Source organism: Lycium barbarum, chromosome 7 (genome assembly GCF_019175385.1).
Source record: "Lycium barbarum isolate Lr01 chromosome 7, ASM1917538v2, whole genome shotgun sequence".
Classification (NCBI taxonomy): Eukaryota; Viridiplantae; Streptophyta; class Magnoliopsida; order Solanales; family Solanaceae; genus Lycium; species Lycium barbarum.
The window spans coordinates 115,075,167-115,092,341 of NC_083343.1; the positions used below are offsets into that span (position 1 = coordinate 115,075,167).

The following is a 17,175-nucleotide window of genomic DNA, read 5'->3' on the forward strand; positions in this document are numbered from 1 at the left end:
ATTAATATAAATATATGTCTATATTGATATTTTAGGAATGTAAAAAGTTGTATTTATGTAATTAAAAAGTTCAAATTTTGAATAAGTTATATTTGTATACTCTTTTAAAGTAGTTGTAATCTTTTTAATTATCATTTTGAAAAATTGTATTTACGTAACTTCTCCTTTAATTTGAAACTAAAATGAGCACGTGGACCTACCTAGTTCGGTTAGAAAGACAAAACTTGCTACTGAATTTAATAGTTTACCAAGATTTCCATATGCTAAGAAGTCAAAATGATTAAAATCTTACCAGCCTTTGACCAATGGTCAACCGATTTTTGAACTTGCGCATAATCAAATGTGAACAAGGGCTTGATCTTTTATTTAGTATTTAAAGGGCGGACAAAGTGCAAATAATACCATATCTTTTTTCAGAATTATTTTTCTAAACACTAGTCAATAGCCACCATGATGAAGGATGTTGCAAGAAAGAATTTTGTTCTTTTGAGAACAATCTTTTTGCTATGCTCCATTTTAATGGTGACAGAAGGTAATTCCACCCTTTTTCATTTGTCATAATTATTTCATCTTAAAAGTATATAATCGTGATAGTGATACTTATTTTCTTGAGTTAATGGTCAAACACACACCTGAATTGTTACTTTTTTCATGAGTTTCACACACAACTATCACCTGTTTTCTTTTTCTAGCTGAACTATCGTCATTTATATATTAAAACACACCTTGAAGCTAACTAGGCCAACTATCAATGTTCTGTTTTCCTACCTGATCTGTCAACTAGGTGTGTTTTAATACATATACGGTGATAGTTCAGGTAGGAAAAGAGGACAATTGATAGTTGGGGTGTGAAACTGGCGAAAAAGTGATAGTTCAAGTGTGTTTTTGACCATTATCTGTATTTTTTCTTTTTCTCTTTTTCCCCCTATTCATTTGTTATCCTCATCAGCAGGAATTGGAAGAAGAGAGTTGGAATTAAAACAAGCTTATGCAAGTGGAACAAAGAATTTTGATATGGAAAATGATACAAAGTTTCAAGTTGATGATTCAATAGTGATTGACTATGCACCAAGTCATCAATCGCCAGATATTCACCATGGTGGATCACCACCATTTAACCGAAGAGAGATGGAATTAAAACAAGTTTATGCAAGTGGAACAAAGAATTTTGATACGGAAAATGATACAAAGTTTCAAGTTGATGATTCAATAGTGATTGACTATTCACCAAGTCATCAATCGCCAGATATTCACCATGGTGGATCACCACCATTTAACCGTCGTTATCATGTATAATTTATTTACGACTTGTTTATGGTCTAAATAATGTCTTAGGTTAACTCTGAGGTAATACTACAATGTTTTAAGATTAGTAAGGTAAAGGTTGGGCTTTCTTACCAATTGTATTTGTCATTTTGAGGACATTGCTAATAAAAGTCAAGCAAGTACGTACTGTGCATTGGTGCGTGGTTATATGAATTCTAAAAAGAAATATGCTCTGTTTTTTCTGATAATCCAGTATTAAACTAAACCCGCCCATAAAATCATGATCCGCCCAACCCGTTAAGGTTGCGGTTAATGACTCGCTTATTTTATTAACTCGAACTCGCTTATTTTATTAACTCGGTTCATTTTGACCCGCTTAGTTCAGCTTATTTGAAAACTGGGCTGATATGCAATCTAAATTGACTAAATGAGAGACTTTGTTTAAATATTTTATAAAAAGACATTGTTTTATTTGATATGCCATATATACTCGTAATATAAGGAAAAAAGTTTTGTTAGGAACTCAAATAAATTATGAAAAACAAACAAAGAAATGGACGGGTTGGGTTATGATCCGGTTTTATTTCAACCCAATCCTTTCAGTCCAAGTAATTTTTGGATGGGTCAATGACCCGCTTTTGACATGCCCAATTTCAACCCAACCGGACCATTTGGCACCCCCTACATACGATCAATATTCTAACAAAATATAGCTAATTACAAAGTACCCTTACATACATCACACTATATAATTCCAACTTCAATACGCTTAGTGGAAACACCAAACTTGCTATTGAATAATTTAATACAGTTCACTAAGATTGTCATATAGTAAGAAGTCAAATTATTATAATCTTAACAGACCAATGATAAGCTGATTAATGAATTTGCTCTAAATTTTATGTGATGGTCAAACTTGTTATTGAATAACTTAATACAGTTTACTAAGATTTCCATATTGTAAGAAATCAAATAATCTTATCAGCCTTTGGCCAATGCTAAGCTGATTAATGAATTTGCTCATAATAAATGTGAAGGTGCATGATCTTTTTAGTATTTAAAAGGCTGAACACTGTGCAAATAAAACCTTATCTTTTTTCAGAATTGTTTTTTTCTTTTTCTTTTCAAAACACTATTCAATACTCAATAGTCATCATGATGAAGGATGTTGCAAGAAAGGATTTTATTCTTTTGAGAACTCTCTTTTTGCTATGCTCCATTTTAATAATGACAGAAGGTAATTCTCCCCATCTTCCAATGGTCATAATTATTTCTATCTTAAAGAGTATATATAATAGTGATAGTGATACTTTTTTTTCTTGAATTTTAATGATAAAAAACATATCTGAATTATCATTTTTTCGCGAGTTTCACACTTCACTATCAGCAGGGGCGGAGCCAGCTTATGTCCAGGGGATTCATCCGAACCCCTTCGGTGAAAAATTATAATGTATTTTCAAAGTTAAAATTATTTTATTATGTATATATAATAGATGTTGAACCCCCTGACTTCTTCGTATATTTACCTTTTAGAATTTTTGAACCCCCTGGATGAAAATCCTGGCTCCGCCACTGACTATCAGTTGTTCTTTGTTTCAATCTGAACTATCACTATTTATGTATTAAAACACATCTCGAAACTGACTACGCTAACTATTAGTTGTTCCCTTTTCCTACTAGAACTGTCAACTAGATATGTTTTAATACTTAGATGGTTATAGTTCAGGTAGGAAAAGAGAACAACCGATAGTTGATGTGTGAAACTCGCAAAAAAATGATACTCCCTCTGTTCCAATTTAAGTGTCTTACTTTTCTTTTTGGTCTGTTCCCCAAACGAGTGTTTCTTTCTATATTTAATAAGTTTTCAATTCAAACATTCTATATGACAAGTTTTAAATCACAAAAATAAGATGGACATTTTAGTACATTACACACGTCTTTAATTTAGGACCGCAAGATTTAAAAGTCTCTTTTTATTCCTTAAACTTCGTGTCCAGTCAAACTAAGACACTTAAAAACGGAAGAAGTAGTTCAGGTGTGTTTTTTACAATTATCTCTATTTCCTTTCATTTATTTTTCTCTCGTCTTTGTTATACTTAGCAGCAGGAATTGGAAGAAGAGAGATGGAATTAAAACAAGCTTATGCAAGTGGAACAAAGATTTTTGATATGGACAAAGATACAAACTTTCAAGTTGATGATAAAATAGTGATTGACTATCCACCAAGTCATCCATCGCCAGCTATTCACCATGGTGGACCACCACCAGTTAAACGTCGTCATGATATATAATTTATTTACGACTTGTTTACTGTCTAAATAATGTCTTAGATTAACTTTGAGGTACTACTATAATGTTTTAAGATTAGTAAGGCAACGCTTGACTTTCTTATTAATTGTATTTTCCATTTGAGGATTTTTACTATATAGAAAGGTGAAGTTTTGCAAATCTAACTTCATTTAAGGGCAAATTTATAATTGTATCTCAATAGAAAATTTTAGAAGCAGCGTCATTTTGCTCATAATACACCAGCCTAAGGTAAAAGCAACAACAATAGGGAGACCCACAATTGTACTTCATATCTCCGTGTGAATCCATAGAGTTCCTTAATTAGTTTTTTTACTTTTTCTTTTTCGGTACACAATTTGTTAATAAAAAATAGTAAATCTAATAAATTCCATTTTATCTTTTAAGTAAACAAAGTAAATGCAATTTCTATATCAAGTGTTTTACTCTGTGATATAAAAAAATGTGTGGTAGATAAGAAAAATACTTTAACACTATTCTAAAAGATGAATTAATTATGAACATTATAATTCTTTGGTGTAAACAATGAAAAAATGATGCTTACAACTATTCTTCTAATTTTTTTACACTTGTAATAATTTAATATTTTGTAAACACGATTGAATAAGATAGAAATGCATTAAAAAAAAATGAATCGATATATTTATTTAGCAAAGGAAACTTTTCATGAAGTCATTCCTTTGAAGAGATAAAATTAGTCTATGAAAATATGATCCGCTTAATCCGTTCAACTTTGGGTGGATTAATGACCTTACTACTTCGTTTTTTTAACTCAATCCACTTTGACATATTGATGTGCCGTGAAATTACGGGATATTCGATGCTAATTTCTTAAGCTTTTGTAAATCTTCAAGCACTTTTGTTGTTACTTTTTGTGTATTTATGTCGTTTTGTAGGATAAGATGTCCGGAGAGCATAACGGAGCAAAACGGAGCAAAATAGAGCAAAAATAAAAAAAGCAGCACTTTCTGGCAGCACATGCTAGCAGCACTTGCTGCAGCATGTCGAGCATGCGAGCAGCATGTCGTGCATGCGAGCAACACTTGATGCAGCATGTGCTGACAGAGATATTTGCACAACATGCTATAGTTTGGCACAACATGCGGCTGGCATGTTGCACATGCGACACAAGATGCGAGTAGCATGTTGTGCACGCAGGGTATTTTTTTTCCAGATTTTGTTCTCGTTTTGGCACTTCTAAAAATAGAATGCTAGGGTTTGTAAAACTCATCTTTGGCCATTTCATACAAGTTTTGGAGACTAGGTTCCTACACCACACTTTGGGGTTGAAGATTTGGTTGAGCATTTCTTAAACCTTTAATTCATTTCTTCAATTCCTTGCTTTGTATTGTATATCTAAGTGTGTAGTATTTATTTTCTTCACTTGAATGTTGTTTATGGAAATATTCTATGATTAAAGTGTTGGATGAAACTCTTGTTTTGCTTATGTATTAAATGATTTTTATTGCTATTGAAGTGGATCTTTGTTGATTTAATTAATCTTGTTCTTTAATGTTTCTTAAGGGATTAGCTAACCCTAAGACTCGCCCATTTACTTTGATTGAGCTCGGAAGAGGAAATCTAGGTTGGGAAAGATTAATTAACAAGAATTTGGGTCATTAAACCCATCTAATAACTTAAGCTAGGAATAGGAAAGTTACTTGAGATTCAATTGGTTGTGCTTGATATCACACTCTAAGGCTTGGAAAAGCTTAGAGTGAAATTCATTGATTTGGTTGGAAGACTTTCAATGAGATTTTAGAAACCATTATCTATTAACATAAACCCGCTCTTAGTTGTAATATCATAAAATATATTGGATCGTTACTTGAGAGCTCCTTGTATCCAAGCTTGTGGCCATTGATCATTTTACCCGCTTTCTAGGTTAGTTTACATTTCCGCATTAGTTATAATTTTCTCAAAAACCAAAATATTATCTATCGTTTGGCTTAGCTTGGTAAGTGAAAGTTCCTTACTTTCTTAATTTCCTAGTATATTGTTCCCTGTGGGATCGACCCTGACTCATAGTTGGGTAAATTATATTGCATACGACCGTGTACACTTTCTCTTTGAGGAGTGGATTTGGACATTATCACATATCCGATTCAGCACATCTAAAAGTTAGATTATTTTGTCGCCTAGATTGACCCTTGAGAAACTCTGTCAAAATATTTTTTTTTTTTTTAAAAAAAAACTTTTTTGTTTGATATGTTATATATAACCATCATAAGTAAATAAGAATTTTTATTAGATGATTAAACAAATTATAAGAAGACAAACAAATAAATTAAACTTAATTAATAAGAGTTGGGTGGTTTGAGATATGACTAATTGTTTAGCCCAATTCTTCTAGACTAGTTCAGTCCATTTTCACCATTCAAATTCAATTCAACCCTCCCATTTGATACCTCTAATGAACACTATTATTAAGTTTCTAAACCAAATGCATTATGACCACTGTAATGTACCATCTATCTTAATTCTTACATGAATAAACAAATCTTTTATATTATAATTTGTCCTTGAATCAAATACTCTTAATTAATTATTATACATTAAAGAGCCTACTCATCAAAAACACAAACTATTCTCGGCTATTAAATATATACTATTGATTTAAAAGGTATTTCACGTAAATTTAACTTTGTAATAGACAATTAAAGAAAGAGTAGGTAAAAATATGTGTTTATTGCAATTCTAACCAAACCTATTATCTAGCTGCAATTTTGCAAGAAGTTTTTTTTTTTTTTAAAAAAAACACTTTGCTTGTGACTAAAATAGGCAAAAAATCATTTCCAAATGTGTAATACAATATTAAAAATAGCAAGATGTCATGTGTAAGTATAAAAGGAGACGAACATTTTCTCCTATTTAATGTTAAAATTTATACAAGAAAAAATATTAAACTTCTAATGTAATTAGCTTGTGAATACCTAAACAAAATTAAAAACTAAATGTTGGCACGGGCCTTACGTATCTAGTATGGGCAATTTGCAGGATTGTCCTTCGCTGGGGGTGGTCTTTAATTTTTGGCCCTTAAATTGGTAGTCTTTGATTTTTGCCCTTCGCTGAAAATTCCTTAATTTCGGGTTCGAATCCCGCTCAGTCAAATTTTTTTTAAAAAATCGTAAGGTAGAGTTTGGATTTGCAAGGCAGAAAACGCAGAGTTTTGAAAACATCTGCCTCGCGAAAATTCCTTTTTTTTTTTTTACGGAGCTGGAGTTTGAATCTAGAACCTCGGGGTATTAGGCAGGGGCGGACCTACATGTAAAAATCTGGTGCTCAAGCACCCATTGAATAAACTCAGAGTATGTGTAGTTATACAAAAAATTTAAGCAAACAGATATAATATGTCAAGGAGCACCCAGCTCACTCTCAACAAGTCTTTTTCACTTGCTTTCTTGTACTCCACCCCTCTTTTTGCTGAATTTTGTTTCAACTGGACAAAAAAAAAAAAAAAAAAAAAAAAAAAAAGACTCCAAAGCCCAATCCTTTCTAAATACCAAAATTCGCCAATTTTGTTCATGCCAGTTGCATATTTCATTACAATTTCACAGCGTCCATTTTATTAATATGACTTTTCTCATTAATTTTTTTGACCATCGTGTTAAAATAGTTGTGCACTTCTACTATGTGATTGGTAGTAACTACACGTTGAAAATGTTAAGCACCCACGAACCCGAGATTCTGGATCCGCCACTGATATTAGGCGAAGGACAAAAATTAAAGACCACCATTTTGAAGGGCAAAAATGAAAGACCACCCCCAAATGAAGGGCAATCCGCGCAAAAAAGAAAAAGGTCTAGTATTTTTCTATTATATATAAGCGTGGAGGAGGGACAAACACCGCTCCTCCAGCTTGTACCATGAGCTTCATAAATTGTACACGCAATGAATGCTTACACCATAATCTATATAACTTGTACACTTTATCCAACTATTTTTATATCCCACGTAGACATATGTCATAGTACTTAATATTTATTCCCTTCTCATGTATAGACGTATGCACTTCAAATTTAATTCTCCGACACATTTATTTCCTCCGTGTACTTTTACTTGTTCACTTTTGACTTTTCGTGTTCTAGCTAAATATTTATTCTCTTCTCATGTATAGACATATGCGGTTCAATTTTAATTCTCCTACACAAATTTATTTCCTCAGTACACTTTAATTTGTTCACTTTTGACTTTTTACATTCTTTAAGAATTAATAAATCTCACGTGAATATATGCCATAGTACTGAATATTTATTCTCTTCTCATGTATACACATGTGCACTTCTATTTTAATTCTTCGACACATATTTATTTCCTCCGTGCACTTTTACTTGTTCACTTTTGACTTTTCACGTTTTTGCTGAATATTTATTTTCTTCCCATGTATACATGTATGCACTTTAATTTTAATTATCCGACACATACTTATTTTCTCTGTGCACTTTTGACTTTTCATGTTATTTAAGAATTAATAAATGAAGTACTCCTTCCGTCCCATATTTCTTAGCCACATTACTTGACTTTTCAGGTTCTTTAAGAATTAATAAATGAAGTACTCTTTTCGTCCCATATTACTTGGCCACATTACTATACTTGATTTTTTATGTTCTTTAAGAATTAATAAAAATGAAGTACTCCCTTCATCCATATTACTTGACCACGTTACTAAAAATACATGTCTATTTTTCTATTCTATATTTTTCTTCTTTTCTATTTCTAAAATATCTAAGTGTGAAGAGAGGACTAACACAACAATAAAAATTTGTACCACAAGCTATATAAACTATACATTTTAATCAACTACTTTTTTATTCCACGTGGTCATAAGTCATAGTACTGAATATTTATCTCTTCTCATGTATACACGTATGCACTTCAAATTTAATTCTCATAGTACTGAATATTTATCTCTTCTCATAGTACTGAATATTTATCTCTTCTCATGTATACACGTATGCACTTCAAATTTAATTCTCCGACACATTTATTTCCTCCGTGCACTTATACTTGTTGACTTTTGACTTTTCAAGTTTTATAAGAATTAATAAATGAAGTACTCCCTCCATTCCATATTACTTGGCCACATTACTAAACTTATTTTTTACTGAATATTTATTTTCTGCTCATGTATACAAGTATGCACTTCAATTTTAATTGTCCAACACATATTTATTTCGTCCGTGCACTTTTACTTGTTCATAAATGAAGTACTCAACAATACTAAAAATATATGTCCAAATTACTTGTTCATTTACAGAACCAAGATAAAATTAATTAAATCTTTCACATCTTATCCTCTCTATCCCATATTACTTGGCCACATTACTAAAACATATATGTCCAAATTGCTTGTTCATTTATAAAATCAAGATAAAATTAATTAAATCTTTCTCATCTTACCCTTAGTAATAAAAGTTTTTGAAAATAGTCAATTTTGATTAGAATGTATTTATTGGAGAGAGATAGGGGTAAGATAGTAAAATATATCTTTTACTTCTGATTTCTTAAAGGGCGTGCAAAAGGGAAAGTAACAAGTAATATGGGATAGAGAAAATATATATTTTATCATAATATTCATATTTATTGGTGTAATTCTCAATAGCCTTCGAAAATAATTTGAAAATGAGTAATTAAAGGGTAAAATTAATAATAATAACACACAAATATTCACTCATTAATTCCATGGAAATTAATGACCAGCCCCTTCTGCATGATTCTCCCTACTCTTCTTGCGTTGCCTAGCTTGATGGTTCCCATGATAAATAAAAGAATACAAGAAAAAGGATGACATGTATACAAATATGTATGCCTATAATATATGTGTAGTTGTTATCTTTATACACAATCAACATAATTGAAGTTTCATACTAATTAATAATTACATTTGTCAATACTTTAAACGTGAAGAGAGGACGAACAATAGCAATGCAAATTTGTACCAAAAATTATTTTAATTCTCCTACACATAACTTGTTCACTTTTGACTTTTGACGTTCTTTGAGAATTAATAAATAAAGTATATATTTTATCATAATATCCATATTTATTGGTATATAATCTCAATAGCTTCAGAAAATGATTTGAAAATGAATAATTAATGTGAAGGGTAAAATAAGAAGAAGAATTTTTTTCCTTGATATGTTAATGTCGACAAGTAAAAATAAAGAAAGGGAGTGACTTTTATCCTCGTTTTCCTTCATTGTCAATACTTTACTTATTTACTCTCATTTGCAGTCTCTGATTATTATTTCTTTACATTTATAAAATGTATTACTTTATATTTTCATTTCAGGATTAAAATTTGGTGATTAATGATATAACATATATCTTTCTAATTTTGATTTCTTTGTAACAATTTATTTTATTTATAATTGTTAATATAAAAAATTATAATATATTTTTTAATTAATTTTAGTTTTGCTTTTAAAAAATCCAATATATACAACAATGATTATTATGTTTAGATCTGAACAGTTACTTAATTGAAATGGATATCAACCTGTCGGTATACATATAAAATATTAAAGAATTTAAAAGAAATTTTTTAGAATCAAAATATTAATTTTCCCCATATTCTTACTAATTTTCTTTTACATCGATGAACAACTTTCATTGTCATGATAATGAGAAAAAAGCCCGACTCTTTCCATCTCAAAGACTTAATTTCATCAACTCCATTTTTTAATTATAACTAAAGTGATGGTACATCAAATACATTTTGTATATGTTGCTATATATAATAACAATTAGAATATTTTTAAAAGTTATTTTTAAAATACAAACCTTAAAAACTGGCTAATTAAAGTGAATAAACATGTTCAGTCCGTGCATCGCACGGGCATGTATTGCTAGTATTATATATAAGTGTCCAACAGGGACTAACACAGCTGTGAATGCTTGTACCAAAAGCTTTATAAATTGTACACGCAATGAATGCTTGTACCAAAAGCTATATAAATTGTACACTTTAATCAACTACTTTATTATCCCACGTGGATAAATGTCATAGTACTGAATATTTATTCTCTTCTCATGTATACACGTATGGACTTCAATTTTAATTTTCGGACACATATTTATTTCCTCTGTGCACTTTTACTTGTTTACTTTTGATTTTTTACGTTTTTGCTAAATATTTTTCTTTCTAATATATATAAGTGTCAAAGAGGGACGAACACAACAACAACAAATTGTACAAAAGGTTGTCTGAGTTGTGCACTAAATTTGAACTTATTTCAATTGTACTTGGTTTTTTTTTTCCAGTTGTGGGTCCAATTCATTTAACAAGTACTAATACTCCCTCCGTTCCAAAAAGATCGTCTTCCTTTCCTTTTTAGTCTGTCCCAAAACGATTGACACCTTTCTATATTTAGAAATAATTTAACTTTATGAGATATTTACAGCCACACAAATATCTAAGGCTTGTTTTGGACCACACATTTCAAAAGTCTTCCTTTATTTCTTAAACCCTATGCTAAGTCAAACTAAGACAATCTTTTTGAGACGGAGGGGGTACTTGGTTTGTCACCTATTCTCTGTACACGTGTATTCCACTTTTACGTATGTTATACCCCATTTTAAACGGGTTAAAGTAGAGTACAACATATTGGAGATTCCTAAATTACTTATTTTAAGGAGTCGCCACCTAATTGATTTTAAGGTGAATTAGGGCACCTAATTATTAACTAAGGTAAAGCTAACTAAACCCTGTTAATGGTTTGCTTATATTTTAATTCTAGGTAAGGGTTCTATATTATCCTAAAGGGAAGGGGTTAGGAATCCTTTAGGATCCGTTAACTACGGTTATCCGGCCAAACTTAGGTTAATTAATTAAGATTAAATAAGGCTTTTTTTTAAAAAAAATGCTATTTTAAAACAAGACTTGTAGGATAATTTGCACAAAAAGAAAACTTCAAATGCTACCTAAAATAAGCTACAAATATTGTTAAGGCTTTAAATAATAATGTTATTTTAAAAAAAATGAAACTTGCAAAAGATGATGATTTTCACATATTTAGAAGCTTTTTTTTAAAAAGAAGACTAACCAATTTAAACTTGAGATAAATTATATTATATGAGTATAGTGGTGTAGAAAATCTAAACTTATCTTAAAATAAAATGCAAAAAAGTAATGAGTTTTCGTTCTCTAACTTTATTTAGTTGTATTCGGCTCAAATATGTATAATTTGATAAATCTTGAAGAAATTGTTTATCAAATGTTCTTGAATTTATATTTGTGTATTAGTGACATTTTGAAATTTTAAGATAGTAAGAATAAAATATGATTCCATTAACTAAAAATATATAGTTACGCTATTTGCAAATTAATTATTCTAAATAAATAAAATAACTATTATATGCTATAAATAGTTTTGACTTAAAAGAAAAAATGAGACTTATGGAATTAATTGGTCTTCCTTAAACTAACTACCCATCATTAAACTAAACCCACTAATTTACTAGAATTCATCTAAGTTAAGAAAACAGAACAAAATAAAGAGTTAATCATGCAATACAAATTAAATGCAAAAAAAATAAAATAGAAGAGCCAATAAGCTAAATGGGCTCAGCCCATTTTTAAGGACTGCTGTTGCTGTTTTTGTTTTTATTTGGGCTTTGACCCAAAACTCCATTTTTAATCCCTTGGCTGCAGACAGAACTGGACTGAGGGGGAAATCGTATTTCGTTGGGCCTTGGCCCAACACCGAATGCGGAAGATGAGGCCCTCGGACTCGTATGCGACGATCATGCATAAGATAAAAGGAAAAGAATTAGTATACAATTAATAAGGTCAAACATGTAAAAATACGAACTAAAAAAAAACTCAGTAGACTATATATATATACTATGTATATTTAAGTATACCTCCTGTACCTAATTCAGCCTCAGCATATTTATGACATATAAATAGGGTAACCCTCACACATAGGCAAAATAAGGTAGCATAGAGTTCAGACAAAACATAAAGCACAGATATGGTGGTCATAGTATCAAATAAAATAAAAAAAGAAACGAGACTGGTCCAGTAAGTTAGGCAAAAGGGCAGTAATCGAATAACATAAAAAAAAAAAAAAAAAAAACCTATATAAGAATACCAGTAAGTTCGAAATCAGGGGGGCTTAATCGCGATAAGAAACTTTGAGCAAACATTGAAGTATTGTGGACATGGCAGAGATGGAGCAAAAATAGATAAACAAACCCATAACAAAGCATAGTACTGATGTCGAAAAAAAAAAAAGGCATCTGCATGCTTTGACTCAATAAAAGACTCATCTCACATGGTTACTAATAGGCTAAACAAACTCTGATGTTACAGTGCAAATCAATCAGAGAAAATATTGGTTCAACATGTTAAAAAAAGATAAGACTCCATACACACTCTAACAGAGGCAGGAAAATGACAGAAAAAGAGTAGAGGAAAGCAGCAGTATCATTACTATCACTTAAATCTTGTGAAGGGCTGAGTATAATCTATATGTGAGATGGTTCCCAGAAATTCTACTTGACTCAAAATAAAGTTTCTGATATTATTATTTAAAAAAAAAAAGTATTGGAATTACTGGTTTCAAAACAAAGAATATTTAAGCCGGATGGTGTACCCTATTTAACAGTTTAGACAGAATGATAGGAGGGCAATAATTGACTAAGGGGAATTATAGCAGCAGATTTAGAACCCATACAGCTGTAATTCGACTAACCAATCCAAACACCATGTGACCACAAAGTATTCAAACCAGCAGGCAGAGATAACACCAAACAGGTATAATCATAAGTTAAACAAATTAATGACCAGCTTATCCCTTTTGGACTCAACAGATTTCATATAAGGTAATGCCAAATAAAAAAAAAACACATTAGCAAAGGACTTGCATACAACACAAAAGCAAAATGACATTTGTTTCAACCATAGGGGACTGATTCATCACGCTTATTTGACACAGTTCACATATTCACACCATGTTTTTTTTTAGTTAACAGTTTCCATTTGAACTTAAAACAAGCTTTTGATTCTAAATCTAGACTTCAACTTGAACATTCAACAAAGGGTGCTTAATAAAATATCAATCTTGGCCTTGGTAAGCTAATCCTTATTTAAAGCAAATCTTTCAAGTGCACTTGAGCATATTATTACCGGTTTAATAAGTCTTTTACTTTCAAAACTCATCTTAAGCAAGCGCAATAGCACATTTGTCAGGAAAGAAGAAGAAACAACAAATCTTTAGACCAATTGAACCTTATGCTTAAACATACACTATCTCATAGTTTCTTGCCAAACATCTGACATCCTTTTATGATAGTGGGAAAAGCATATAACTCTTGCTAATGATATTAATTAGTTCATGAGTTGCATAATTTAATGACTCATACACAACTAATGATATGGGCATAATTAAGCAAGTTGTGAGCCTTAAACATGCAAGACTAAGCCATTCAAGCATGCAAATATGATATTTGAAGCTGACATAGGCAGATAGCACATCATTTTCAGGGGTTAATCTAGGTTCAACTAACCACAAGGAAACTAAATATGTAAGAAAGTTTACCAAATAATATAAGACTAAACATAGATAAAGTGAACAGTAGGCAGCTTAAGATGAACATGCACAATTTACCTTAGGTGTGACTAAGATTAGGCATATACACAATTAAGCAACCAACAACTAGCTGAGCTTATCTAGTAAATCACAAATTCAATGCTAAAACAAACATGGTTAAATGAGCTTAATCAAGTGAGATAGAGACTAACTAATCATAAAATAAAATAAAAAACTATTGCACACAAAACACGATTAACAGGTCATCTAATCTGAACCACACCTGATTAATCCAATGACATATCAACCAACAAATGTAAACTTGAAACACCGGGTGAATCTAAACTTGCATATAAAAACTAACATATTCACAGAATTAAACTAAACAGGACTGAACATGCTTAATTTGACCAGAATAACTACAAACGAAACTAAAATACAACTAAGCAAACAAACCAACAAAACAGTTCAAAGCACTCAAACGATTACTAAAAGAACTTAAAGGAAGGAAATTTACCTTCTTCGGGTGCAACGAAGTGGGTGCGAATCCTCGATCTACACTCGAACACTCTCAAATCCGAGCTTGCGATGCTTGGATCCAAGGCAATACCAAGGCAAACGAAACAAAAAATTGATTTAGCAACCCTTGACCCGATATTCAAACAATCAAACTAACTGCTAGAGGACTGATTTTAGGGTATTCCAAACGGTTAGACTTATATTTGTTTCGGGGGATTCTTGCGGTTAAACGACTTCTTATTTCTGGGGGTTCGATGATTGAAACCTCTTTTATCGAATTTCCCCGATTCTGAAAAAAAAGTCCCCACTTCAATGAAACTTGAAACGAGTATTTATAGGAAACAACTAGGGTTTGCTAAAGAGAAAGGGTGTGAGGAGAGAGAGGAGCGGGGGGACAACGTGAAGTGGGGGGACAGCGGGGAACAGGGAGAGAACGGCGGTGGTGGGGATGGGATGGGATGACGATGAGAGAGGGAGAGAAAGAAGGGAAAGAGAAGAGAAGGGAGAAGACGAGCGGCGGTGAGGAAAAAAATGAGCGAAAGAACCCTAGGGTTCTTTTGTTCACCGACCCGGGTCGGGTCATTGGACTGGACCGGGTCAGTTCAATAATGTGTTGGGTCGGGGTTATTTCTTTTGGGCTGGGTATTATAACGAATGGGCTGGTGATTATTTTAAATGATAATGGGCTAGTCCGAAAATAATATTGTTGATTGGGCTTTGATTTTGGATCAGATGAATTAAAATATGGGCTGAATTGAAAGAAATAGTTTGGCTTCTCAATTTAAATAAAATACCCATTTTAATTAATTATATACTAAGCGGTGTTGAAAATATCCCTAATATAAAAGTACGTATTTATTAGTACTCAGAGGATAAATAACAATGCCGTAATAGCCGTGCGATAATATATTTGAAATACAACAGTAAGTAAATGCTATTATTAAATTACGCGAAAATAAATGCGATGCGTGTGCATAAGCTGGTAAAAATGCTGAAATGATAAAAAATGCGAATTACGATAATACTGGTAACAAAATAACAACAACAACAATAATAATTATGATGATGATGATGATAATAATAATAATAATAATAATAATAATAATAATAATGATGATGATGATGATGATGACGATGATGATGATAATGGTAATGGTGGTGGTAGTAACGGTAATAAAAATAAAAGATAAGAACAGTAGTGACTACAACAGTATAATGAAACGCCAGTGTTAATAATTATAGTACAAATATAAATATTCCTTAAATTGTTAAAAATATTAGAAGCGTAAATGTTTTGGGGAAGGCGGGACAAAATTGGGTGTCAATAACTTGTCCCTCTTTGACCGGTAATGATGAAAGAATTTCGGGCAAAGACGTTGACTCAGTAGCCTATTTTGTCCCGGATAAAGGATTTTGGAGGACTAAAGGTAAAGAAAAAATTGAGAGGATTACGGCCGAACTCCGGTCTCCGAGTTTCCTACATATCTCGGGCTGCATGAGAATCAGGCCGTGTGTAGTTCTGGGATGACTACGACCCCTATGAATAACAAATCCCGATTGGTGCGAATCTTTGCAAAATATTGTCTCGGTATCGAATTATGATGGCACTGGGTATTATGGTAGAACTCGAAAATTCTGCTGGAATGTGAGCGGGATATTTGGAGTTGGAGGCGGGTGTTCGAGGTAGATCTTTGACCCTTGGCGGGAAGTCTGCTTTCTTTCCCGACGCATTGCCCCAATTCGCTGCCGAAGAAATAGTTCCACGTTGCGCTAAAGCTCCTGCGAAGCTTAAAACTAGATAAAAATAGGCAGTAAAAACAAATATCGAAAGTAAAGTGATGTAAAATAAGCCTATAAAAAGCTGTAATGATTTATATAAATGATAGCCTTTGCTGAGGCTAATGCAAATGAGATTCTAGGCCGATGATTCATGAGAATGACGACTTTGGCGATGATTAATGAGGCCTTAAACCGGATGGGCTATTTAAGCTGAATGATTCATGATAAATGAGGCTTTTAAAGCTGACATGATGAATGCGTGCGCAGGGTAGCTGAAAGTAATAGTGCAATGTATGTGCGATGCGTTTGCGAGCATTCGCAAGGCATTTGAAAGTAATAATGCAATGCAGGTGCGGTGTGGTGCGTCTGCGAGCATACGCAGGGCATTTGGAAATAATAAATCGATGCAGGTGCGGTGCAATGCGTCTGCGAGCATACGCAGGGCATTTGAAAATAATAAAGCAATGCAGGTGCGGTGCAATGCGTCTGCGAGCATACGCAGGTCATTTGAAAATAATAAAGCAATGCAGGTGCGGTGCAATGCGTCTGCGAGCATACGCAGGGCATTTGAAAATAATAAAGCGATGTGGGTGCGGTGCAATGCGTCTGCAAGCATACGCAGGGCATTTGAAAACAATAAAGCGATGCAGGTGCGGTGCAATGCGTCTGCGAGCATACGCAGAGCATTTGAAAATAATAAAGCAATGCAGGTGCGGTGCAATGTGTCTGCGAGCATACGCAGAGCATTTGAAAATAATAAAGCAATGCA

General features: G+C 32.3%; 1 protein-coding gene across 2 annotated transcripts; it reads left to right on the forward strand.

Moving 5' to 3' along the window:
- Window positions 1-401: 401 nt before the first annotated feature.
- On the forward strand, window positions 402-1,457 carry LOC132603896 (uncharacterized). Of its 2 annotated transcripts, none has more exons than XM_060317198.1 (2): window positions 402-532; window positions 950-1,457. In XM_060317198.1, exons 1-2 carry the CDS (start codon window positions 451-453, stop codon window positions 1,294-1,296), a joined length of 429 nt encoding a protein of 142 aa, XP_060173181.1. In that variant the 5' UTR covers window positions 402-450; the 3' UTR covers window positions 1,297-1,457. The 2 variants fall into 2 exon arrangements, with proteins under 2 accessions (XP_060173181.1, XP_060173182.1); XM_060317199.1 differs by having other exon boundaries at window positions 953-1,457.
- Window positions 1,458-17,175: the final 15,718 nt, after the last annotated feature.

Coding starts and splice junctions, on each gene's coding strand:
- LOC132603896 (XM_060317198.1), top strand. CDS start 451: ATGATGAAGGATGTTGCAAGAAAGAATTTTGTTCTTTTGAGAACAATC. Junction 533..949: donor CATTTTAATGGTGACAGAAG/GTAATTCCACCC, acceptor TATCCTCATCAG/CAGGAATTGGAAGAAGAGAG.